The sequence below is a fragment of the Pleurodeles waltl genome, chromosome 8, assembly GCF_031143425.1.
Source record: "Pleurodeles waltl isolate 20211129_DDA chromosome 8, aPleWal1.hap1.20221129, whole genome shotgun sequence".
In the NCBI taxonomy this organism is placed as follows: Eukaryota; Metazoa; Chordata; class Amphibia; order Caudata; family Salamandridae; genus Pleurodeles; species Pleurodeles waltl.
Genome location: NC_090447.1, coordinates 212,265,733 through 212,293,533, shown reverse-complemented (window position 1 = coordinate 212,293,533; position 27,801 = coordinate 212,265,733). Strand labels below are relative to the sequence as shown.

The 27,801-nt window shown below is 44.0% G+C and overlaps 1 protein-coding gene and 1 long non-coding RNA gene across 5 annotated transcripts in view; one reads left to right on the top strand and one right to left on the bottom strand.

The window, feature by feature from the left end:
• Positions 1-27,801, bottom strand: part of APP (amyloid beta precursor protein) — a 403,467-nt gene that overhangs the window by 29,840 nt on the left and 345,826 nt on the right. For 2 of the 4 annotated variants that reach the window (XM_069204083.1, XM_069204081.1), the window contains 2 exons: positions 21,773-21,826; positions 8,624-8,724 (listed from right to left, as the gene is read on the bottom strand). In XM_069204083.1, the coding sequence (XP_069060184.1) occupies positions 8,624-8,724; positions 21,773-21,826 (155 nt within the window). The remainder of the gene's footprint in view (positions 1-8,623; positions 8,725-21,772; positions 21,827-27,801) is intronic. The other 2 variants (XM_069204085.1, XM_069204082.1) reach the window with 1 other exon arrangement.
• Positions 20,788-27,801, top strand: part of LOC138249887 (uncharacterized) — a 40,716-nt gene continuing 33,702 nt past the window's right edge. The window contains exon 1 of the long non-coding RNA XR_011194854.1: positions 20,788-20,872. This is a non-coding gene — a long non-coding RNA (uncharacterized lncRNA). The remainder of the gene's footprint in view (positions 20,873-27,801) is intronic.

Sequence of the window (27,801 nt, the reverse complement as noted above, 5' to 3'; positions counted from 1 at the left end):
TTGATGTCAGAAATGTATATTTGTGAATGTTGAGATGTTATATTGGTTTCACTGGTAATAATAAATAATTGAAATGGGTATATATTTTTTTTTTGTTAAGTTTCCTAATAATTATGCACAGTAATAGTCACCTGCACACACAGATATCCCCCTAACATAGCTAAAACTAAAAACAAACTAAAAACTACGTCCACAAATATTCAGCTTTGATATTGATGAGTTTTTTGGGTTCATTGAGAACATGGTTGTTGTTCAATAATACAATTAATCCTCAAAAATACAACTTGCCTAATAATTCTGCACTCCCTGTACTCTCAATTTAAATAGCTCCCTAAGCTCAGCTACTGTGCATAGATGTTGAAAACTAACTACCTTGCTAAAGAAGGTAAAGAAGCCTCCGGCTGCAGGCCTGTCTTTGCTAATTTCAGAGATATTGCCAGCTGTTTTGAACATTTTGGAGAAGTGGGTTAATCAGCTTTTGTCTGAATTTTTGGAACACTACCAGGTATTACACCCTTCCCAATCGGGTTTCAGTATGGAATCAGCTCTCATGCAGGTCTCCGATACCATTAAGCTGGCAGCAGATCAGGGGTAGCAGGTCACCTTTGTGCGTCTCAAATCTATCTGCAGCTTTTGACACTGTGTTCCTTCCTTTTTTTATTACGACTGGAAAATATTGGTGTCCGTGGGTCCGCTCTGACCTGGGTTCACTCATTCTTATCGAACCATAGCCAAGCAGTCTGGGTGGCACCCTATTCCTCTGAACACAACCCCTCAGGTTTGGAGTCCCCAGGGCTCTGAGTTGAGCCCCACAGTGTTCTTCGTATATACGACTCCTCTTGTGGTGCTGATTGAATTGTTTGGCGTGCAGGTGGTTTCCTACGCTGAAGACACAAATTATCCTCACCCTGGACAAGAACACACCTAATTCACTGAATAACTTAGACAGGTCTTTCAGTTGCGCTCCGCTGGATGAGCCTGAGCAATTTTTAGTGCAATACCAGCAAAAGAGATTTTATTTGGCTCGCCGCCCCCACTGTGGGATGCGCTTTGTTGGCCCAATCAGGTCCCACCCCTCCTGCCTCCTCTTCCACAGTGAGGAATCTGTGGATGAAATTTGATAAGCTGACTGTTTGGGGCTCACAGTGACAGCAACATGGGCCTCTGCTACAGCCTCTTAAAGTCACTTAAGACATTTTTGTATTTGTTAGCCAAAGCGGCATCAGAAAACGGTAGTTCATGTGTTGATTAGGTCCAGTCTGGACTATGTGAATGCCCTGTTTTCACGCCAGCTAGCTTACCATCTGAGAATACTGCAGTTAGTGTGGAACACTTCAGCTCGATTTTTATTTAAAGTGTCAAAAAATGAGCCACAGCCAGCTGCACCTGAAAGAGCTGCACTGGCTTCCCATTAAGGAGAGAGACCGGTTTAAAGGGCTCATGCTGGCTCACAGGGCCTTTCACCAAATTTGGCCATGTTATCTGAGGAACAGGCGCAGACTGTATATTCAGGCTCAATCCCTATGCTCTTCTGATGCTCTGCTGGTAGTAATTCTGAAACTAAGGGGAAAAATTGGGGTTGTTTCTCTTTTTCTTTTCTCACTGCTCACTCCCTCCCTCTGCAACTTTGGGAGTTGCAAGGAAAAACAGACTTTCAATTGCCTTCTTAAGAACTGGCTATTTGAAGGAGCATTTGAGTAATTGTGTCTCAGCACTGAATCAGCGAGCCTAGTAGCACCTGCACACTTTCTGAATAGCTGTGTGCGCTACAAATTCAATGATTGAGGGTGGGGGGTACTTAAACTGTTGGACATGTACTTTTAAGTTTTACATGTCCTGGTACTTTTCACTACTGGGAGGCCAACCTATACCATGAGATAAAATTGGGTTATCTTATTACATTTAGTAAGTGATAACTTTTGTTTAGGAACTTGTAGAAATGTCCTGTTTGGTATCTAAAGAATTGTAATTTTAAATCCTCTTTAATGATAGTCGGATTGTGAGTCACAGTTCTGAAAATGCCACTCTTAGAAAGTTGCCATTTTCTTGTCTTAACCATTAGGTGCTGGCGGCTGTGTCCTGGGTTACATGACTTGACAGGTGGCCTTTGTGTATTACTCCGAGATAGTGAAACAAACGGGGACTAGGTGTTGATAAGACAGGTCATAGAGAAAATATGTGAGGGACAGAGCTGTTCCCTGTTCCACTTACATTTCAAAGGGGCTGCCTCTGCACACTCACAAAGAACATGACACCAGTCCTTTGTCACCCTAGACTGCTGCGTGAACCCCGGACTACCAAGGTGACTGCATGGGCAAGTTGGCTGGCCTCCTGGTCTGAGCTACACAGACAACAAGCACCAGTAACTTGAACTCTGCGTCTGGACCCCTGGAAGAGGTGCTAAAGGTCCCCAAACACCCAAAACCCACAACTTGGGAGTCAGAAATTTTTCAGCCAAAAAGTGCTCTGAGGCCCGACAGGAGACCTGGGTCTATCTGCTTGCTGATCATCCCAAAGTGCTTCGCCGGTGAGCCTGTCTCTGCAGTAGCTTCCACTATCTTCTTCACTTCAGCAGCAAATCTTGCTCATCAGCTTCTCCCGGAAGGTGTATCCTGCCTCCTGGAGCACTTGTTGGCTACAGCTGGCAGTTTAGTCCCACTGAAGATTGTTGATTTCCCAAAAAGTGACAAAGCCCATTCACCGTTACTTTGTCCAGTGTCTCTCAGACGACACCACCTCCTCAATGGCCACCACTGGATGCTGTGCTGAACCCTTCAAGATTTCTTCTAAGCCCGAAGGTAAGCTGAGACCAAGCCCAATCCATTGTGGTTATGTGAATCACACTATCTCAGTCGGCGGTAACTTTTGACTTTGCTCTCGTCTCACATAACTAGAAGGTAGCACTTTGATCTTTTTACACACTAGTTTTTACTAGAAATTTTAAAAATTCATAACTCTGATTCTACTGATTGGATTTTTTCGTTTTGGTGTCAAATAATTTATTAAAATGCTCTTTATATTTTTTTAATTGGTGTGAGATTTTTCTTCTGTTTTCACTTTATTTCTCTTTGTGTGCTGCATACATACTTAACACAGTGCCTCTAAGTTAAGCCTCACTGATTTTGTGCCAAGCTACAAGAGGGTAAAGTACACATTAATTTAGTGACTTTTGTGGTTCCCCCCAACAGAGATTGTGGTTGTTGCTTGAGAAGGGTTAGCATCACGTTCAACCAAAAACCCAATTTCTAACATCAAACAAAAGCAATCCCCTGTGCAGCTCCTCATGCTGCCTCTCACCCTTTGAGCCTGCCTGGCTCATTGTGTTCAGGGCCCCCCCTCACCTGCAGGCTCCCATCTACGCCTCATCCCTGCTGCCTAGTGGTTCCCTTCTGTCTGTGTGTCTGCTGCCTTCTGCCTTTTAGCTCTGTTGCCTTTCTTTCTGTTTTTTTAGGGTCGAGCCTGCGTTGCGTATTGCAGCGAGACACTTTAGCATTTAGAAAAGGGCTCGGAGCCCTGTCAACTTCACGTCAGTGTTTTTTATTGGTTGGTGGGGTTGCCTAATAAAATCTGCTTGCTTTCATTAGTCAAAGGCACACATACGTCATGCCTTTTCCGGTGACTAGCCCTCCTCGAGCGCAGCGACCAAGTACAGAAAACATGCGAGGCTCGCTGTTTTTTCATCGGGCTCGTGGACTTCTTTTTCTCTAATTTACGAGCGCGATCTCGCTTGGCAGAAGTCCAGCGCTTTACATAGTTAATTTCACTTTTTCGGGTTATGTACATAAATGCACTTTTGCCCGATAGGTGAAAAGTCGGGTTAGGAGTTTACAACGCGATCAGCTCTAACTTGAGCAAATGCAAGACCTGTTGCATTGTAAATGCTTGTTTGTACCTCCTTTTGCCTTTTCCCGCCCCCTTTTTCCTCTGTCCTCTGTGCCTCGCATGTCGCTGCTGTCCCACCCCCCTCCCAGTGCAGTGTTTCCAGCCGTCCCGCCTTCCAGCTTAGCGGCCCATCCCATCTCCCTCCCCTTAATGGCGGCTGCTATGCTACTGCCAAAGGCAAGCCTGTCTGTGCCTGTCCATTCCTGGACCTCACCCAGCGCCACGGATCCTGGTTCCTGCTCCATCTACTGATTCAACACAAGGACCATGCATGCACTCAACACCGGAAGCTCATCTGCCTGCCACTGCACCTCATCCAAGGACACCCAAGGCCCATTCTCCTGCCGCAAATGCACCTTCACATGTCCTCACCACCTGCCCCTCCCCCCCTTCCGCTGGACCTCCCGGACACCTCAGATGCATACTACTCAACACTCGCTCCCTGAACAAGCACGTAATTGAAGTTTGGGACCTCCTCAACTCAATCTCCCTGACGTTGCTTTCTTCATGGAGACGTGGAAAACTGCCTCCTTAGCCGTGGACATTGCCACTGCCATCCCCGATGGCTACAAGATCATACATCAAGACCACATCAAACGACCTGGAGGAAGTGTTGCCATTGTTCACAAAAAATCTCTGCCTTATGCCAAGCGTCGATATCCAGACCCCAGTCACCGAATACCTTCACTCTTAGATCCAGACTAGGCCTAACACCACCCTCTGCGGAACACTCATCTAAAGACTAACCCATCCAACCCCAAGACCCTGCCCACCCTTCAACAGAGCACTTGCCGACTTTATCGCCCCCCCCTTGCCCTCATCTCAGACTATATACCCCTTGGTGACCTCAACTTTCACCTCGACAACCACAGTGACCTGAACACCTCTAACCTCATGGAGAACCGTGCCACACTGACTCAGGCAACTCAACCTCCCCACGCACTCGGCAGGACACACCCTCGACTGTCTTATCTGTCAAAAACCACATCTCCTTCTCAAACACCTATGAACTCCACCTGACCAACCACCACTGTGTCCACTTCTTCACCAAGATGGTCATACAGCACCAAGCACACCGCCACCGCACAGAAACCGGACCAAGGTCACCGAAGCCAAGCTCGCCACCGTGCTCCACCACTCCCCTCCACCAGACACCGCGGATGCCAAAACCTTGGCTAACAACCTCCACCAATTGATCACCAACTACACCAAAACCCTAGCCCCCTTAAGGAAACCCGCAGGCAATCACCACAGGAGAGCCAGCTGCTTCTCTCCCAACTTCCAAGATTCCAAGAGCGTGTGCGGACAACTCAAGAGAAAGTGGAGAAGCAGTAAGAGTGCAACAGACCGCAAAGCCTTCAAAGACGCTGTCACATCACACCACCAGCTCATCAGATCAACTAGGAAATCAGCCATTCAGGAGAGACTCAACACCAATGTGCACAACAGCAAGGAACTTTTCACCACATTCAAGGAATTCACAAAACCTGACACAGACAACTTGGACATCCCACCATCCCAAGACCTCTGCGACAGACTAGCCACATTCTTCCACAGGAAATTTCAGGACACCTACGAAGGATTCGCAAGCAGAGGACTGTCCCCTCCACCTACCAGCACCACCACGGAAGCTTATCACTAACCGATGGTGGAGCACTAGACCCTCCTCACCCCAGAAGACACCCTCAAGCTCATGAATACCACCCACCCTTGTGCACCTTCGGACCCATGGCCCCATCAAATCAAGCCAGTGCCATCATCGCTCCTGAGCAATGCCATACCATCAACTGCTACACTGAAACCGCCACCTTCCCAGACGCCTGAAAACATGCGGCGATAAAGCCCCTCCTGAAGAAAGCTTCCGCAGATTCAGAGAAGCTCAAAAACAACAGACCTATCTCACTGCTCCATTTTCCAGCCAATGAAATTGAAAAAGAGATCAACGTACAGCTCACCGAGTTAATCAAAGCCAACCACATCCTTGACCCCTCCCAATCCGGATTCAGGAACAACCACAGCACCAAAACCGCTCTCCTAACATCCACAGATGACAGCCACACCCTACTGGACTGAAGCAAGACAGCAGCCCTCATCCTCCTTGACCATTCCTCTGCCTTCAACACTGTCTCCCGACACAACCCTGTGCACCAGACTACACGACACCGGCATCCGTGGCTAAGCCCTGGAGTGGATCCGCTCCCACCTTTTACCTCAAAGCTGACAAACCAGATAATGAGTTCACCATGGCTCCTACCTGAGCCCCACCCTCTTCAACATCTACATGGCCCCACTCGCTGAGATCGTCAGACAGCAAGGGCTCAACATCGTCTCATACGCCGATAACATTCTCTTCCCCAGAGGCAAACCATCAACAGCCAAAAGGAACTTTCACAATGTGGAATGAAGGCAGTCGACGACTGGATAAGGGACAGCTGCCTTAAGCTCAACTCAAACAAGACGGTGATCCTCATCCAGAGGCCCGCAACTTCTGCCTGGGACGACTCCTGGTGGCCCAGTAGCTTTGGAACTGCCCCACCTCCGACCAACCATGCCCGCAAACCTCAGCATCATTCTCAACTCATCACTGTCTATGGCCCGCCAAGTCAACGCCATCTCCTCTTCTTGCTTCCACACCCTTCGCCTGCTCCAGAAGATCTTCAAGTGGATCCCCATCAATACAAGGAGAGCAGTTACCCAGGCACTCGTCAGCAGTAAACTTGACTATGGCAACACAATCTATAGCCGAATCAACAAAAATTCCCAAGCAAAATTCCAGAGAATACAGAACGCAGCGGCCAGTCTGATCCTGTAAATCCCCCCTGACAGCCACATGCCCACCCACCTTAGAGACTTACACTGGCATCCCATCAACAAATGCATCACCTTCAAACTCCGGACCCACGCATAGAAGACCCTCAACAATGTTGGACCTACCTATCTCAACCACAGCCTCTTTTTTTCTACACCCCCCTCCAGGCAGCGCCGCTCAGTGGAGCTGGCCTTTGCTACCATCCACAGGATCCGGAAGAACACAGCTGGAGGAAGATCCTTCTCCCACCTTGCCGCGCAGACCTGGAACATGATGCTGCTTCACCTCGGCAGTCCCCATCGCTGGCTTAGTTCAGGAAGGACCTCAAGACCTGGCTCTTTGACTGAACCCTGTTCCCCACCTATTGCCTTGAGACCCCATGGGTGATAAGCCGGGCTTTATAAATGTTGACTGAGGTTCTAAAAACATTCATAACTTTGGTGGAGTGGGCACCTCCTAGCTTCTGCCCCTGGTGCTTCTGCACCTGTTGCACCATTAAAAGCTGCTCCCAATAGTGAGTATGGTTAAAATATTGCATGTTTACTTCAGCAGTGCAAAGTGCTTCACATTGTAGCAATGCACTGGAATGATGCATTCTTCTCTGCTCACCAGACCAGTCCTGGCTAGAGGGGATGGCGGTATGAAATCCTCTGAACAGACGTTTTGTGACTAAGAGTCCATAATTAAGTCCATACGGTGAGATGTTTATTTTAAATTTTATGTCCATTCCACACCAAAGAGCTGTAGACACAACTGCTATACCCAGCTTTAGAAGCACCTCATGTGCCCACCCCCACCGAAAAGAAAAACCTCTTGGGGGTAAGGACCTGGCCTCTCCCAGAGCAGGCTAATCCCTTGCCCAACTTTGTAGTATTGCCCCCATGAGAAAGGGGGAAGATTACTTCTTGGTTCCAAGAGGGCATGACCGTATGACAGTGGGGGAACTTTCAAACACTTCTAAACTAAGTTAGCACTCTTGAGAGGTCTCCAATAAAGACAGTCAAGCAGACCCTCAGCTACAAATTGTGGTCTACACTTACTTCTGACAGCCTGATCTGATTTGTCACAGTCAAAGAATGACTTGGCCAAATGTTATCACATTGTTGTGTAAAGTTCTAAGAGGACTTGCTCCATAATGCAAACACACACATATGGCAAAGAATTACATACAGCCTATGTTATTTTAACGTTATACAGTAATATTTAGTGCACAATAAATCATTAGGTTTTTATGTGGCAAAATAAAACAATGGGGCATTGAGGGTGAGATTTCCCTTGCTTGACAAGCAAGTAGATGTGAACGAAGCATTGAACCTGGTTTAGACAGGACAATAGTCTAAACTTAATGCTAATTTATGTCTTTAACTGCTTTGTATGTCTAACTTTTTAATTCCAGGTCCTTAGACCACAAGCCCAGAAGCCTCAAGTATGCAAGCGCTAAGTACTCCCCATCAGACTTATCCCAAGCAAGTGAGAAAGGCTCAGAATGGAGGACGAGAAAGATAGGAAAGGTACTTACAAGATTGAGATAGAGAGGCAGCGAGTCTAGGGTGGCAGGAAAAACACATCAGATAGAATGAGGACTAGGATGCCTTGGTATTCGGCAGTGACAGTAATGGTCTCCTAAGAAAAACTTTGGATCTTGCACATACTTATATTATATTTCTATAATTTAGGCCCTAGTGCACCCGTACCAATTAGTTTTACTGAAGGAGCCAGCTACTGTTTTGTAGATTCTCAAACCACGGGGAAAAAAAAAAAAAAAATTAGGAAAAATTTACATTTCAGATGTGCGAAGGTGCACACGGGGACAAGATGCTTGCTGTAGAAATGAAACTATCCGGAGACCAGCTTAAGAGGGGATCCACAAACCTCGAGCTCTACGTACATTTTGCAGCAAAAGCCTTGGAAAGAGACTCCTTCAACACTTACTAGCTTTTGATGGTGCACTTCATACCCCGAGTCACGGCGGTACTCGGCGTCCATTTTAACTTCAGAGAACTCCTCGGTTTTCATATTAGTCAGACCGGAACCTACAAGAAGAGTGAAAATTTATATATTTGTCACACAGTCTAAGCATAATAATGTAGGTAATCTATTGACTACTATACGCGTGGAGCATTTTGCTCACAAGTGTAACACTTTCTCTATCACAATCAACAGGAAATGGTACCTGGGCAGAGTGGAACATGCTCTGTGCCAGCCCTGGAGCCTAGAGATGTAGGATGCAAATGGTTAAACCCGTTACCAGACTTTCAGTGCAAGCTAATGTTAGAGATGCTAACGCCTTCCCGCAGCTGAGTGGACACATCTCAGCGATTGAAAAATGTTTATTTCGCAAGGACTGGGAACACAACACCGATAGCTAATTTATTGTTTTTGCCATGACATCCCTTCTTAATAATCCTTCTTCTGCAGTGGTTTATGTTTTAATCGGCGACACTGGAGAAGAGAGACTAGGGTTGGCTTGCAGCAGACAGAACTGTGGTACCAATTCTGTTATTGCTAAGTTACACTATTTGTTAAGCATCACTTAGAACTCAGCTAACAATCAATAGAAGAAAATAAAACTGAGCAGTCCCTTCTTGTGAAACTTAAAGAAAACATGTGGGCCCCCTTTCTCTGAGTTTTTCTCCAACACATAAATGTAGGGGCTGAGCTCTAGGACCATTATTTACCTGTCCATATTGAAGACGCCCATCTATCCAGAATACTTTTTGGCTACCAACTGCTTATGTGGTTCATGTCAGGATTGGTCTGCAACATATAGTATGGGTCAAACAACCAACAAGGCTTTTACTATGTGCACACTCACATTTGATGCCAAGCTATTCCCCTTTCTTCTAGTCTGTGCTTAATTTGTGCCAGTGCTTGCAGTTTTTTGGAATATACACTCGTTTTTGGGGACCAAAGACCTACTTCTCTTCAGACTTTGCACCAGGACAAGATAATGAAAGGCAGAATAGGGAGAACGAAATGGAAAGCTAGGAACATAGCGACAACTGGGGAAAGCAAAAATGAAAAAAAAAACATACAAGAGCGAGATAAAGTGAAAGCAAGTGCAGAGCGGTGAACGAAAGGTGCCTGTGGTGAAGCAAGCCCTGACCGTCTTGGTATCTGGCAAACCCAGCACCACTCATCGACGTCATTTAGGGGTCGCCAGGGACCGCAGTTGCGACCCCTGGCACTGCCTTTGCAACCCCTGACCTCAGAGGTGGCAAAATCAGGGCCTGGACCACAGGAGTAGCTCGTCCTAATGGACGTCGTTTGGGGCTCCATTTTCCTGGTTTTCTGTCTTTTTTTATAACACAAATAGGGAATAATTATTTACTATTTGTGTAATAAAAATGGAGTGCAATTCGCTGGAATATGACTTTCTGGCTTCTAAGGTAAGTAAAAATGCTTTCCAATGTCTGTGGTATGCATGCTTGCGGATGAGTGTGTAGTTACGTGAATGTGTGTGTAAGTCACAGTAAAGAGTAAAGGTAAAGTGGCATGTGATGTCAATTACGCTACCCATGGCATTTTGGTGAATTGACATCCATGGCACCACTGTGTGTTTTTATGCACACTGATATCTGTTAAAGGGAGCACTGTTTAAAAAGCTACGTTAATTCGCCTTCTCTACAATAGACCCAGGACTTTTGACTACCAATAGTCAGTTCTGAAACTTTACTGACAGGCTGCTGAGGCAGAAAAAAACCCAATACGCACCGGATAAAACTGTAGGAAAAAACAGAATCAGAAAAAAAACAATCAAGGATTGCGACCTGCAAAAACACAAAGGCGATGCTTGTACTTCTGGTTTAGCAGGGGAGACGCACGAACTCTATCAATCAACAGAGGTTGTTGCTGGATTATTACTCGCTTGTTGCTCGCTCTTAAGAAGAGAAACAATGTGGGATCTAATACATCAAGAAGCGAGTTCTGCATTCCTTGCTTGTTCCATCTCAAGCTAGAAAAGTTAAATTTAGAGCGTGTAAACTTCCCCGCTCAGGGGTGAGCTATGCAAGTTGTCAAGATTAATCAGTGTGAAAGACCTTGACTGTTCAAAGGGCTAAATGAACCGTAAATTTGGCAAACCTCAACAGGATCAGGCTTTCAGGCCTCGGAGATTTGTTCCCGTTCGTTAAATCGGAAATTTCCAAAAACCCAGCTTGGAAAACTTGATCACAACATAAAATCGAGATAGACTGGAGCTTTATCAGACCTACCAACATAAAATCAATACACTGTAGGAGACTACCGAATAAAATGGGAGGCGATATGTGGTCCGATAGATAAAACGCTGTCATTCAGATATAGTGACAACTGCATCGTGCTCGCCCGGATTTTGGGCTTTCTCAGGAACAACCAGCCTCATTAAGTCCAACAGCAATGTTCTTCACAGGCAGCCTAGTCTACAATATTTTTATTGCAGATAAGAAACTCCTAAGTTACTCTACAGGCAAATAACATTAAATTATGGCTTCCTCTAAGTGGTGGCAATACACAGAAGGCCATTTGGCTCCTAGAAGAGCTTGGAAATAGATTAATTTGAAAGTCTTTTAAATGCGTCTTGCGAGTTTCTTAATAAGTTTCTCAGATCACAGAGAGTTTGATGATGGTGCTAGCCATTGTAATCTTTTTGTAGAATGTCCCCGGAAATTGGGATTGTGACAGTGTTTGGCTGTAGAGTCTGGGTAGCTTATTGTGAATTGCCTCAAACACTTGTATGAAGATACTCTGCCGTGTGCAACCAGAAACACACCACACAAGCTACATACAGTGATTAGAACAACAATGTGTTGAGAATCTTCTTAGGTGAAATAAAGGAACTCCAGCAGCGTGGTCTCAACTGGTAAATTCAATTTATTCCAATACATAAAAAACCCCGGCCGCAGCACACAGACCGGTTACTTCCTCGCCTCCGGTCTGCTCTCCAACCGTCTCCTCGCACTCCCCAACATTCCTTCCTCACATTCCTTTGCTCTCCGGCTCGCGCTAGCTAGCGCGAGCCCGACAACATGAAACTTCATAAATATACAACATAAACAATACAACACAATGTCGTTACAGATAATTGTGGCTACAGCAGTTCACAATTTTAGTATTGAAACCAAATAGCCTGATTTATTTTGTAATCAGTTCCCAGTAACCTAATACCTTGCGAACTAAGATGGACATCGTACCAATGATCCACCTTCATGAGTTTAGGAAGGTTAGTCAGCAAACTGAGTAACCTGTACTCTTCAAACTACCCAAGATACTCATGGAAGTGGAATACTGACATTGTGCATTGCTACACCCTTCTGCGCACAATGAACTTTTAGGGAGATCAAATTTAGCCAAGCTTAAACCAGGACATGAGCTGCACAGAATCACCTCCTCTTTTAGATGCTTTATTGTGTGATGGATAGATGTTTTATTGTGTGATGAACTGCTCAATGTTTTGATACAAAATTACATTTAGGGGCCCAAATAAACATACGAACTGTAATATTTTTGAAGAACCCAAATTAAAGAAGCTTCTATAACCAAATAACGAATGGACTGTAGATGTGACAGCTGAAATCTTACTTTCCTGGTTAAGCACAGTGACAAATATTCTTCAGCACCCAGGTGTGAAAATAACAGTCTGAAACATCACTAATCCCAAGCTGTACAGGGAGGTAGAGACAAATATAAACAAAGAATATGTACACTGCTGTCAAGACACTAAGGCCCTCATTATGAAAATGGCAGTAAATGCTGCCTACCGCCACGGCGACAGCCTCCAAAAGACCGTGGCCACCTACCGTCTGCCATATTATGACCGTAGCCGGAATTCTGCCAGAAGGCTGGCGGAATTCCAGCTACGGTCATGACGGCGGTAAGGTGGCGCTGATGCCAGCAGCAGCGCCACACCAGTAGAACGCCGACGACGTATCATGACGCATGATACGGCCTGGCGGTGTTCCGCTGGCAGCAGCGTCGCGTCCCTTCTCCTGCCGGAGGACCCCCTGCAAGCAGGTAAGTTGGCTGCCCCGACAGGGGAGAGGGAGGGGGGGGGGGGTGCTGTGTGTGTGTGCGTGCGTGCGTGTGGGGGGGGTAGGGGTGACTGTTATTGTGTTTGTGCATGCGGGTGTGAGGCGTGTGGAATGCGTGTGTGCATGAATAGGTGTGAGTGTGCTTGTATGTTGTGTTGTGTGAATGCATGTGTGCTAGGATGTATGTCAGTGTGTGTTTTGTGTGTTTGTATGAATGTATGCGTGGGTGAATGTGTGCATGTCTGTGCGTGTAGCTGTGTGTATGTCGGGAAGGTTAAGAGGGGGTGGGTGCGGGAGGACTCTCGGGAGGAGGAGGGGGGGCAGGGGAGACCCCTATCAGTGTCTGGGAAGCAATTCCCTGCACTGATATTGCCTACCACCATGGTCATAATCCTGAGGGTGGGACTGTGACAGCTGCCTGGCTGGAGACTGAAGTCTGTTACCGCCCTGGGAATGGAGTGGTACATTGGAGGTTTGGCTTGAGCCAAACCGCCAATGTCATATTTTCAGGAAAGGTACCGCCAGCCTGTTGGCAGTATCTTTCTCCAAAATAACGCAGTCCACCGGGGTCATAATGAGGGCCTAAATTCGTTTTAGTCTCCTTTGGTCAAAACGTGGGCGAGCAGAGCTGTTTAGCTTCAATACACCAACATAACCTTTTAAATTACCAATCAGACCCTGAATCCTGCACCTCATGCACGCCAAATCAAGATTATTTTCCATCAGCCTGATCAATCTTAGCAGGGTAAACTAACATGTGTAGGATTATAGATGATTAACCTGGAATCACAGGGATGTTTTTCACTATGGGTTCTGAGTCACATAAAATAGACAACGAGAGCAAAGCTCAAGTTGTCTATGTCACTTAGAACCACAAGGTGAAAAACATTCCTGTAATTCACTTATATCCCATCCCAATTGTTTTATATGCATCCCCCTGCCCCCCCCAAAAAAACAAAACAAAAAAAAAATCATATGCCTCTGCTTTCAACTATAATGCAGGGGTAGACAAATAATGGGGAAGTCATGCATAACATTGCCTCCCCTCCGTGTCCAAAATGTTAAACATAAATATCATCAAAATACATGGCCTCCTGCCCGAACCCCTACTACTGATGTTGCCTTGTCTTCCCTTCCCTCTATCATAGAAGCTGTGCTCTCTGCCTTCCAGTGCTGCTCTAACAGGCTATGTGAGAACCCAGCCAGGGCAGCCTGGAATTTCTTTATAATTTGACAACAGTGGGTAACACTTTTTTTTGATTTAAACATCTGTTGCTACGTCATTGTAGTGACCCAGGTGATGACGATGATTTCAACAAGGGCTTGGGGATGACCAGGTATATATATTTTCTGCAATGTGGAAACAATAGCTTTCAACATTTTCACCATTCTCCCTTTCTTCTACTCAGCGTGGCTAGGGACACTATTTTTTATTTTTTATATCTAATAAAATTTGCATTGTAGTACCTTTCTCCTCCTTACATAAGGTTAACAGTAAATGGGTGATGGGAATCTGAAAAGTATCAAATGAAGAACTTGTGCTCAGTGTGAGAAACTTTGTGGTTCAGAATTAAATGTCCAAATCTCTGTTGTTCCCAACTCAAATGTTCAAAAATCAACTGCCTCAACAATAGATTATTCTGAAAAGGGGAGCCTTTTTGTCCTGGTACATAAGATCTAGCGTATCTTGTAGCACAGCAATGCACACCTCTGGTATATGTCTGCACTAAACAACACATCTTAAATTATGTAGAATCATTCACACTGTTCTACCTATGCAACGCTCTGCTGCTCTTACTGGTGACATGGGACTCTCCGGAATAAATCTACTCTCACTTACATCCACTGTATAATTGAACGAGGAACCTTAGGGGAACCTGGAAACAACTTTTCATCAAATTATTCTCATGGCCCTGTCATATGGAGAGAGCGCAACTGTCCACCGGGGTGCCCCAACTTCTGTATGAAAATCTGTAAGGAAATGCCTCCTTGGCATGGTTACCCCCTGACTTTTTGCCTTTGCTGATGCTAAGTTTTGATTTGAAAGTGTGCTGAGGCCTGCTAACCAGGCCCCAGCACCAGTGTTCTTTCCCTAACCTGTACTTTTGTTTCCACAATTGGCACACCCTGGCATCCAGGTAAGTCCCTTGTAACTGGTACCCCTGGTACCAAGGGCCCTGATGCCAGGGAAGGTCTCTAAGGGCTGCAGCATATCTTATGCCACCCTGGGGACCCCTCACTCAGCACAGACACACTGCTTGCCAGCTTGTGAGTGCTAGTGGGGATAAAAAGACTAAGTCGACATGGTACTCCCCTCAGGGTGCCATGCCAACCTCACACTGCCTATGCAGTATAGATAAGTCACCCCTCTAGCAGGCCTTACAGCTCTAAGGCAGGGTGCACTATACCATAGGTGAGGGCATAAGTGCATGAGCACTATGCCCCTACATTGTCTAAACAAAACCTTAGACATTGTAAGTGCAGGGTAGCCATAAGAGTATATGGTCTGGGAGTCTGTCAAACACGAACTCCACAGCACCATAATGGCTACACTGAAAACTGGGAAGTTTGGTATCAAACTTCTCAGCATAATAAATGCACACTGATGCCAGTGTACATTTTATTGTATCATACACCCCAGAGGGCACCTTAGAGGTGCCCCCTGAAACCTTAACCGACTATCCGTGTAGGCTGACTAGTTCTAGCAGCCTGCCACACACCAGACATGTTGCTTGCCACATGGGGAGAGTGCCTTTGTCACTCTGTGGCTAGTAACAAAGCCTGTACTGGGCGGAGGTGCTTCACACCTCCCCCTGAAGGAACTGTAACACCTGGCGGTGAGCCTCAAAGGCTCACCCCCTTTGTTACAGCACCACAGGGCACTCCAGCTAGTGGAGTTGCCCGCCCCCTCCGGCCACGGCCCCACCTTTGGCGGCAAGGCCGGAGGAGATAATGAGAAAAACAAGGAGGAGTCACTGGCTAGTCAGGACAGCCCCTAAGGTGTCCTGAGCTGAGGTGACTCTGACATTTAGAAATCCTCCATCTTGCAGATGGAGGATTCCCCCAATAGGGATAGGAATATGCCCCCCCTCCCCTCGGGAGGAGGCACAAAGAGGGTGTACCCACCCTCAGGGCTAGTAGCCATTGGCTACTAACCCCCCCCAGACCTAAACACTCCCTTAAATTTAGTATTTAAGGGCTCCCCAGAACCTAGGAACTCAGATTCCTGCAATCTAAGAAGACGTGGACTGCTAAGCTGAAAAACCCTGCAGAGAAGACAGACACCAACTGCTTTGGCCCCAGCTCTACCGGCCTGTCTCCCCACTTCTAAAGACACTGCTCCAGCGACGCTCTCCCCAGGGACCAGCGACCTCTGAATCCTCAGAGGACTGCCCTGCATCTAGAAGGACCAAGAACTCCCGAGGACAGCGGCCCTGTTCACCAAAGACTGCAACTTTGAAACAAAGAAGCAACTTTGAAACAACTTGCGTTTCCCGCCGGAAGCGTGAGACATGACACTCTGCACCCAACGCCCCCGGCATGACTTGTGGAGAACACTCAATTCAGGGAGGACTCCCCAGGGACTGCGAGACCGTGAGTAGCCAGAGTTGCCCCCCCCTGAGCCCCCACAGCGACGCCTGCAGAGGGAATCCCGAGGCTCCCCCCGACCGGGACTGCCTGCTTCTCAGATCCCGATGCCTGTAAAAGACTCTGCACCCGCAGCCCCCAGGACCTGAAGGATCTGAACTCCAGCGCAGGAGTGACCCCCAGGAGGCCCTCTCCCTTGCCCAGGTGGTGGCTACCCCGAGGAGCCCCCCCACCCTCGCCTGCATCGCTAAAGAGACCCCTTGGTCTCCCATTGAAACCTATTGAAAACCCGACGCATGTTTGCACACTGCACCCAGCCGCCCCGTGCTGCTGAGGGTGTACTTTCTGTGTGGACTTGTGTCCCCCCCGGTGCCCTACAAAACCCATCTGGTCTGCCCTCCGAAGACGCGGGTACTTACCTGCTGGCAGACTGGAACCGGGGCACCCCCTTCTCCATTGAAGCCTATGCGTTTTGGGCACCACTTTGACCTCTGCACCTGACCGGCCCTGAGCTGCTGGTGTGGTAACTTTGGGGTTGCTCTGAACCCCCAACGGTGGGCTACCTTGGACCCAAACTTGAACCCCGTATGTGGTTTACATACCTGCAAAAACTAACAAACTCTTACTCCCCCCAGGAACTGTTGAAAATTGCACTGTCTAGTTTTAAAATAGCTATATGTGATTTATGTGAAAACTGTATATGCTATTTTGCTAATTCAAAGTTCCTAAAGTACCTACCTGCAATACCTTTCATTTGAAGTATTACATGTAAATCTTGAACCTGTGGTTCTTAAAATAAACTAAGAAAATATACTTTTCTATACAAAAACCTATTGGCCTGGAATTATCTTTGAGTGTATGTTCCTCATTTATTGCTGGTGTATGTACAACAAATGCTTAACACTACTCCTTTGATAAGCCTACTGCTCGACCACACTACCACAAAATAGAGCATTAGTATTATCTCTTTTTGCCACTATCTTACCTCTAAGGGGAACCCTTGGACTATGTGCATACTATTCCTTACTTTGAAATAGTGCATACAGAGCCAAATTCCTACAAAATCCACCAGTGCACCTGCCCCTATCGTATTGGCCTCACATTCGGCCATAAACCACTTCCATACATTACTTATTTCCAGTCTGTCACTTCGAAGTAACTTGCCTTTTTAGCCAGCAAAAATGCAGAGTGGTACACTTAGCGTTAGGCCTCAAAAAAGACAAATTCTACCAGTTTTCAAAAAACGAATAGATTACAGAAAGCCTGAACTTGTGAAAGGAGTCAGGGTGTTAGTGAGAAGAGGGGGTGTTATAAGGGGTTCTCGTTAGCAAGTGTAACTGTATGTGAATCAAGCATACATTTTTCATTTTTTTGGTGTTTGCAGCTTTTGAAGTTTTCCTACATGTATCCAGGATTGGTGTAGCAATGGTGGACAGGAACAACTAGTCCTGTAAAATGTACTTAAACGTATGGCTTCATTAAATAAACTAAAGGCGCTGTACAGCCGTGTACCAAGACATGAGTAGAACTGAATGCATGACAACTCAATTGACATCTGATGCTCTACTGAACATGATTAAACAAGCAAGATAGAGGCAGCAAGAATAAAGTTCTCTGAAGAGTTATCTGGGAAGGAACCATGCTGTGACCAAGTTCAAGAGAGTGAAGGCAGATTCTACTTCATATGTTCTCTTTTCTTTTCATAAAGGGACATACGTGACCTTTTTCAAGGACTGAGGTTAGTAAGAAATAATATGTGCATGCATACTTGGGAATGCGGTCGACCGGGGACAAGTGAGATCAAGTAGTTTGAATTTAAATGAGCTGTTATAGCCAGAAATAACAGTGGAGCCCGAAATGATGGAACCGGTGACTCTAAGGAACAGACCCAATGCTTGTTCTTAGATCCCAAGAACTGTCAGAGAACTGATGTTTTTCCAAAGTAGAGAACATTAGCGTGGCAGATGCTTGGTCCCCTAGAGGTACTAACAGACACAAGACAGAGACCATCATCCTTTGCTGACATCTCTTATGTACTGGTTGAGGTAGGTGTACTTTTTTGTCTGGGCCAAAGTAAAGTGAAGACAGAAACCAAATCCAAGTAAAATCCTGATTCCTAGACACGGTCCCAAGTGGTGACATTTTGTGCATTTACAAATGACATCCTTACTATCATATCCAGTAGCGTTGTATTGCCTTTCCCTTTCACTGGCCTCTTTCTGTCAATATAAGGGTTATCGGCCTGAGAAATGTGTGTTAGTTTCATCAGGGTTTCCTGGAATTCCACATCATTGGAGCTCAATATCACTGGCTTTAAAAGGCACCACAATACCCTATACAGTGTTCTGTTCCTTTTCTCCCATGAGCCCAAGTAAAGACACCATAACTCATTCATAGAGCTTTAACGCCCCAACCAACACTTACAGAAGGCATGTCCTAAATATAAATGTTTAAAAAGATGAGTGACACGATCAATGCTTAGAGGACACCTCCTTCAATCAACAGTGATGCAGATTACCCCAGCTGCATCAGAAGCCTATTGAAGTTGACATGCTGCAAGCACTAAACAAGCATAGAAATTACTAGTCATCAATCAGCAGATACAACACTGCCATCTCCCTTCAACATCTCAAGCAAAACAAAGGGAAGAAAGTGTTTAAAAAGAAAATAACATCTGAGTTGGGTAGTAAGTATTTTTAACAGCCTTCCTTGTCTCATACAGCTTAACCTATTACTTACCGATAAACTCGCTGAAAACTACTTTATGGGGCAAAGTTTACTATGAGGAGAACTGGTAACTCCAACATTGTAAAAGTACTGAATAATTGCTTCAGAAGTGCTAAATAAAGCCAGCTTTGCACCTTCTACAGCTATGAAACCGGATATACAGTACACTTTTTAGAGACATCCTAGGACTTGACCTCAAAGAATAAAACCCATTTGACATAGGACAGCAAGAATGCTGAGATAATCTGCTGTGATGCGCAGGTCAGAAGTTCTACTCTCAGCAAATTCGAGTCAGCTTTCCAAGCGAAACCTGGCAGCATTAAAAGGAGTGTAGGGAATCTGCATTTTCTGTGAGGCTAGCCTGTATCTTTTACTTGACCCTATATGTTTGCTGCACTCTGAACTCTGTGCACTTTAACACTGCTAACCAGCTGTAAAGTGTCTGTGCTCCCCCATTAAAGTTAGTCGAATTGGTATAGAACTAATTGGCACATTCAGCTTACTTACAAGTCCCTATGTAGTACAAAATATAATCAGAGCCTTTAAGTTAAATACCACTAGTGGACTACAGCACCTATTGTCCCATTCACTACATTGACAGTGTACAACTTGACCTCAGGCCTACTACTGTAGCCGCGCTGTGGCAATTTAAAGACTGCAATTCAACCTGTTAAACCCTTTTGACATGTCAAAACTTCCCTTTTAAATATTAACATGTTACCAATATGTAGGACTTGTAGTCCACAAGGCAGAGCACACAGTATTTCAAATCAGCGGATGTAGAAATGTAATGTTAACAGGTCATTACAGTGACCAGCACTCCAAATCTATTTTTCGCTGTGGCAGGCCTTACTGCCCTATGTATAAAAATAAAATAAAAAAAGAGCATGGATTAAAATCCTACTGCTGTATCTCAGAAATGGGATCAGCTTGAAATAAATGTAAACTATTTTTAATAGTTATAAAAATCGAATTCAATAAATATTAAGGAAAATAACTTTTAGATAGTTACCTTTCCCATACCTGACGCTCCTGGAGGCTAATTTGCAGTTGCTTTCAAACTTCACCCATTAGCATTTGAACAAGTGTGAAAAAGATTTGAAAAGCTTCCCAGGAGCAAACAATAGGGTAACCGGCAAAGAGGACTCCTTTGAACCTCACCAAACACGTATGTTATTGATTGTGAGTATCCGTTTTGACATTACAATGGCAGATCCTGTCCGAGTGTCAAATCCTACTTGACATCCCGACTGAGTTTATATATAACACTTTAGGGTACACTTGAAAGGCAGAGAACAGGATGGCAAGACAATTCTTGTGTTTTCACTGTTTGGTTGCCGATGAAATATACTTTGCCCTACCAGACTTTTGTCTCTAGTTTGTACAATTAACACGAGGCACATGGAAAAGGAGGCCAAAAAAATTCTTGTGTATCCATTGTCTGGTTCTAGAAAACCTTACTTTTGTTCTACCTGAAATCAGTTTCTGTGTTGATTGCGGGTACAGTGGCTGTCTCAAACTGGATTTTAGTATTAGATTTGGGAGGACACTAGGATTACCATAGTACACTCCTCACACACACACACACCCAGCCCTCACAGCCCACGTTGAGAAACACTTAAGACTTACGCCACAGTGAAAGTGCCCAAAGTGGGTGGGGTTTACCCGGGAACTTTTACCCCATTGGTTAGTAGTCATTGCCACCCAGTAGCCTGAGTCAGGCATAAATGTGGCATTTCCAGGCACCCACTTTAGAACAGTCTGGGACCTGAGGAAGATACGAAGGGGACTAACACGGCAGTCCACGACCTGAGAACAGCCCTGAAGAACTGGATCTGCTCTCTTGTAGCCAGGACAAGTAAGTGGATTTCAAGGGTCATAAGGCTACTTAGTGACCTGGACTATACACTGCTGCTGGCCTCTGCCTGACACCATGTGAATCTCTTACGTGCACCTCCCTTGAGGTCCTGGGAGTTTTGGAAGTATATTCCTGTGGTAGAATGGGATTTAAAGACTAAAGTCAGAAGTAAAACTTTGACCAGGATTAACCTGGCTGGTGTATTGGCCTGTGTTCCATCGTAATCATCATCAAATTGTACCCAGGTCCCAGTCTAAACAACCATTGACTCTCATTGACACTTTTCTTCTTGGTACTTATTAATTAAAACTACTGCCCCCCCCGTTTGATTTTTGTATTTTTGCATATTAAATGTTAGTCTTTTTTTCTTTTTGGGAATTCTATTGTTTTGCATTTCAATGTTATTACTGTTTTGGTACTGCATAAATACTTTGCACATTGTTCTACATTAAGTTTGTCTGCTCTGTGGCATAGCTTCCAGGGACTGAGCACGGATTCATTTAGTGACATTGAGGGTTCACCCTGACAAGTGTTGTGATCATTCCTTGAGTCACCCGCTCCAAGTAATCCAATTTCTTATAAGCAGTAACAGTAAAACTCAGAGGGTGAGAGCTCAGAAACACAAGAAACAGGTAATGAAATACAAAATAAAACAAGTTTTCAACGCAGTCCCACATTAAAAAACTGCATAAAGACAAACATGCATACAAAAATAGAAGGATATGTAACCTCCTGAGATACTCTATAGTAGAAAACTGGGTAAAGGACTAAGCTGTTCCAATATGGAATATTACTGCCTTATGGAACTCAAGAACATACAAAGTATAGAAAAATTATATTCAACTCTGGATGCCATGCTGCAGAAAAGTAGGTTAGGTCAGTGCCAAGCAAGTTATATACCTGGTCGAGTTGTAAGTCCTCGGTCTGCAGCTGGACGGGCATCGACTGGCTCAACTGGACAAAGGCAGCAAAAGAAGCAAAGAAGAAATAAACGAAAATATGAATAAGTCAAACGCTTTGGGAAAGGCGGTGCAGGAGTAGTGCATGCCACTCAAGTTAAACGCAAACATGGTAGCAGGGATTGCGAAGTGCTTTGTTAACAAGATTGACAACAGCTAAACACAAATATAGAAAAATATAGAAAATTAATCAGCAGCTCATGACAGTGATCCAGAATAAAGCCATTGAGGTCAAAATAAAACCCGCAAAGTATGTAGTGCATTTATTCAAACAACGCTTGCCATGCAATCACATTCAACCTCTGTCGCTTTACCATTCCATCGGATGAAATAGGAGTTTGTGCTGCGGTCCCTGAAAAAAAGGTAGCCTGTTTCATTTGTTCTCGGCTTGCCAAAGGATTAATGCCATTTTGAAATATTTAACCATGCTCAGCGCGGGCAGAGCCTGCAGGGCAGAGGGAATAGACTGGTATTCCAGATGACAGAAAGCTGGTTCAGGCTGAATGTGCCAGGTATCACTTTGGGAGAAGACCGCAGAGGGAAGATGAGTCGGTGGGAGACAACGTAAGGGTGCTGAGGTAGCTGGCAGCCTAGAGCAAGCGCAGTACTCCTTTAGAGGAGAGACTTAGTGAGCAGTTTGTTTTGTACAGTAAGTCTGGCAAAGTGAGGGAAGAACTTGGGCTCAAAAATGGACCACATCTGGCGGATGTTATTGCCACTGCAGAAAAGGTTGAGCATTTGCTGAGTTGTGTGAACGAATTATTTGCAGAGACTAAATAGAAAAATGAGTGGGAAAGAGTACAGGAGATGTCAATGTGGTTGAAGTAAAGTATAAAGACATGCAAAATATTGCTATTCTGAGTGTTATCGCTGTGGGTTGGTCGCACGTTTTGCAAACTCCAAAAGGATGCCCAGATATGAAAGCTGTTTGCCAGAAATGCCGTGAAAAGGGATTATTATGTCAAGTGCTGCAGAAGTTTGATAAGTGGAAATGATGTGAATGACATGTGAAGCTGTTTAACAAGTTGGAAAAATGTGCAGTGGCAAACCGTTTGATGCGGTTAAGGTTAGTGATAGACATGCTGAAGTCATGTTTCATTCCTGTTCCCAGCTGACCATTTTATCGCAAAAAGATTTCCAAAGTGTTTTGGTCAATTCAGTCATCTTGGACATATCAGAGATCAAACCAGGGCATTATTAAGGTAATTCATTAAAATTGTCTGGATATTTCCACACTCCTCTTGAGTTTAAACCCAGCCGTAAACTCAACTTGGAAGCAGTATCACAATGTTTGTTTTACCCGCAAGCAGAGAACTTGCTGCTGTGACGAAACAAGGCTCCCTGGTACTGCACCGGACTGTGAACTCGACTCATTTTACAAGTTTCTCTTCAGAAATGTATTTAAATACATTTTGACATTTGTGTTGTAAAATTAATATTGTGGCCATAAAAAAAGTCTGTTTCCAAACCCTTCCCCTTGCTCGCAGCCTGAACAGGGTTCAATTGGTGCCAGGAGCCTGTTAATAAAATAATTCCCTGCATGACCTTGACAAAAGGCTCTTCACACAACCTAAACCATCTCTTTCATTCACTGCTTTTACTTTTTACTTGTCCTTTTAAAGGGTGGCGATGCTGGTACGAGTGAAATAATGGTGGAATTGTTCTGTAAGCACTGTCTATATTAACGTGGCTGATTGTTTAGCAACAGACTCAACGGTTTAAGTGCACTCACTCCACTCCTCCATGGCTGGCCCCAACTCCCCTGCACATGTTGGCTCAGACTGCAGCCGAAAAAGAAAACTATATTGAAATATTTTATTTTCAAATTTAAATGCATTATTTGTAGGTGAAGCTTTCTCAACTCTCAGTGTGTCAGAAAATTATTCTGCAGAAACTGCTTGCAAAAAACCCTCTTAAAACCTGACAGAATTAAATTGCCCTGTTGGCAACAGGCCAGATGGGCTTTTAAATATGGTAATTAGGCAAGAACCCCCCTGTTCTGGACACAAATGTACATCCAGTTATATAAGCATATATTGCAAGCTGGTTTGAACCTGGAACATGGAGGGTTTGAATATTAAACCAATCTTCAAGAAAGGCAATACATTAAATCCGCGATCAAGGAGGCTTAGGCCAATAATAAATGGGGTGGCAAAGATCTTTAAGCATATTATACTGCACGGGGATGGAATGATGAGCCGTATAACTTAAACTGATGCAGATGAAGCAGCAAGGCTTCCTGGTTTGTGCATAGTCCACCATTTTGTTTCCCTAAACTGCAGTGCTCTGGATTGTGGCAGTTTATTAACACTTTGAATAGGTCAGTCCTGGATTTGATGGGACAGATGCATAGGTATTTGGACTTGTCTTTCGAATTTAATTAAAATACTCCAGACTGATACCTGGACTAAGATGCAGTTGGGAGAGAAGGGCCAGTTAAATGAAAGGATTGAAATGATGACTGGACTAAAGAAAGTCGGTATTCTTGTCCCATTACTTTTTGCCCTTTATTTATCTTTTTTGTAAGTGGACTTAGTTGTCTGAGGTTTCCCCCAAAAATGAGTAGTCAGAATGTGAAAACAAGCATTTGCAATGCAATGGGTCTCGCGTTTGCTCTTTTTAGAGCTGTGAGCATTGTAAACTCCTAACAGGGCTTTTTTGCCACAAAGTAATAATGAAAAGTAAAACAGCTTCACATATGCAAGCCAATGGTTGCCATGAGTGTGAAGGAGACACAGAAAAGGAAACAAAAGTTAGCTCGCAGTGAAACTTATCGGCAAAAGTGCAATTATCCACGTTACGGACAAAAGTGAATTATCCATGTAACCGGCAAAAATACAATTATCCATGTAACAGGGTCGATGGCATGCAAAGCGCTCAACTTCTGCCCAGCAAGATCGCACTGCACAGGAAATGAAAAGATAAAGTAGTCCAGAAACCAGCTGAAAATACGGAACCTTGTATGTTTTCAGTAGTTTACTTGTGCGCTTGAGGAGGGCTAAACACCCGAAAAGTCATGACATATGCATGCCTTTCACAAATGGAATCAATCGATTTTTAAAAGGCAATCCCACAAACTAATGGACGTGACATGGGTGTGGTTAAAAGCCCACAGAGAGACTACAACATGGTCCAGAGCGCTTGCGCCCTCGATCCTAAAAACTACTACACACTGCTGATCTTGTCATCTTCGACCGAACACCATTTGGTTTGCATCACCAGGTGGACGTGTTTAACGCTTACTATTGTGAAATAAACAGAGTACTAAAACACTGAAAACAAAGAAAAGGTGATATAATTTACATGGCATTTAGGAAATGTAAAAGTGCCTACATCTGGGTACTAAAAGTATTTTGGAGGTAATACCTCTGGAATATTAAGCTGGAAAATCACAAAGAATGTTTTGTCTAATGCCCACAAAGCAAACAAAAACCCTGGAACAGTTTACTACAATGTGGAATTAAAATTGAAACAGGATTACCAGAGAAGTTGGGTCCAATAGAGCTGGTTTCTGTTTGAAAGCTTTATAATAAGCTTGGATAATACGTTGACCATCCTAGCAAATGCTATCTGTATGTAGCTATATAAAATATTAATTGGACTTTCAGTTTGATTCTGATATAGTGGAGGTGTAAAGGGGCAATTGCCTAGGCAGAGATCTGTTTGATAATGGAATAGTATTGTGCTAGTAAGAATGCTACTCTAGTCCATATGCATGATTTAACGATCTACTCACTCCAGCTCCTGCGATTAGACCATCTTAGTTTCCCATGCCGGATCCCTAATGCGTACAAGAGCAAAACAGATAACGAGAAGTCAGGTTTTGAAACATTAGCGGAATGTGAAATGAATTACATCATTCGTTACTTATCTGTTCGGCTGATTGCAAAGCTAGGAAAATACTCTTGACGCCATTACTAAAGAACAATAAGACAAATTAGGGATGGTTTGAATATTCTTTTCATTATGAATGTAGCTGATGTAGCCTTTGAAATTAGTCTTGAGAACGAACAATCCAATAATTCGATTTTAACTAATATTGGTTTTATGTATTTTAGTCAAATTTACTCTTGAGTATATATTTGAAATAACTGAATATTCTGCATTTTAAATGCATGTGATTTAAATACATTTTTAGCGTATTCTTTGTAGGGCCAGGATGATTTAATTTGTAAGTGATATGTATGCTACTCTATTTTAAATGTTTGTTAACCACCTTACTTACTTGAACACACAAATAAACGTAATTGCTTCTACCACATATATACCAAAGTAAAACATTATTCAGTCACTATCATGACTAACACAGAACATGATAGTTAGCAATAAAACATATACCTTTGCTCCTAAACATTATTTCATGTCTCAATTCTCGGACAGTATTTTCTGTGAAAAACGTACGTGGTTGAAAAGCATACAATCAGTATACTCATATGGCAGTCTCAATCATCAAGATTTAGCTGATCATATTAAGGGAAATGACATTAGGCAAAAGGAAAACTGCTGCCTGATGCTTGTCTGAAAGATCCAGGTCAAAACATTATCATTAAATATTGAGACTGAACATGTATTATCAACAATTAGTGGTTATGGCTCTAGTCAACGAGCAAGTCTGTCTCTACATGTCTTTCATAAAATCTATGGCTTTAATTATAAATAATACTAAGCAGCTAGTCAGGAATGTACAGACATTTTGTTAACCTGAAATAAGGCACAACATCCGTTGAGTTGATCTTTTGAGCTGCAAGATGCTCTACAATGTTCTAGGAGCCATCCAGGCACCTTTATTGGTCATTAGCCAATCTTGTCTAAAAGAAGAAAAAAAAAAAAAAGTAAATGCTGAAATTCAGCTTCCCGTCTCCAAATTCCAATATCAGAAAACTCAGCCATGATTTAGATTATGAAGTTTGTACGAGCGACGGTCATAGAAATCAGACCTATTTCAGCTTGATTTGTAGTCCGGAGTTGCAAGGGCTTGATCTGTAGCTAGTCCATTCAACAGCTGATCATGCTGGCCCTGTAGCAACAATATGTTTCGTATGGTCATAACTGAACTTCCATCTTTGCAGCTAGAATGGTTAGGAAAGGATTGATCTGTGTAAATTTACAACTTGGTGATCTAGCAGTATAAGTAACGTATTATAAACCGGTTCGGTAGAGCTGACCCCGGCAGACAGTTTGGAAAAATGTAATTTTATCAGCTGGGCTGAACAGAAAAGTTTTTCTCTGTCTTTAACAAATTAGATGGTGTCGCCAACAAGTCTGAGAAATGAAGAGTTCCAGAGTGAAAATAAGGAAGGCTTGTTCCAGGCTTAGTCGCACAGGCATGCCTGTAGCAGTTGAGTTTTATTGCGCAGTTATACACGGAGAACTGTTAGTCGGTGTATCTGGTTTATACTGCTATTTAAAAAAAAAAAAAAGAATGGCTAGAGAGTGGCTAATGAAAGTCTATTGAAAGCAAACACTCCAACAAACAGAACAAAATGATTGGAGCGATAAGGTACTAAATCTATGAAGATATAATGTAAGTACAGAATTGTAAAAATGCACAGATGTATATTGCAAGACAGAATATTATGCAAGAATATCTATTTTAATTCAGATTGCATGCAGTGAATAAAGAGACATACTGAGACGCAGAGTGCATCTGGCAGCCATCTGAGCGTGGTTTCAGTGCATATGGTCCGAGTGAAACCACATTCTTTCCTTGACCATCTCACAATAACATGGTTACAGTAAGGTAGATGGCAGGAGGGTACTGGAAGACTTTAATACTGCACTGATTATGCAATGACTTTGTAGCCCAAAGCATTTAGCTTTATGTATTTGTTGTCCACAGGCAGCAAGGAGAACACATAGTCTCGTCTTGGTAGAAGAGACGCAACACACCAAGTTTTGAGGCCAGGAGGGCCCTCAAACTGTTTGGATCCCGTTTTAGTCATACCGAGCTCAAAGAATGCAAATGTGATA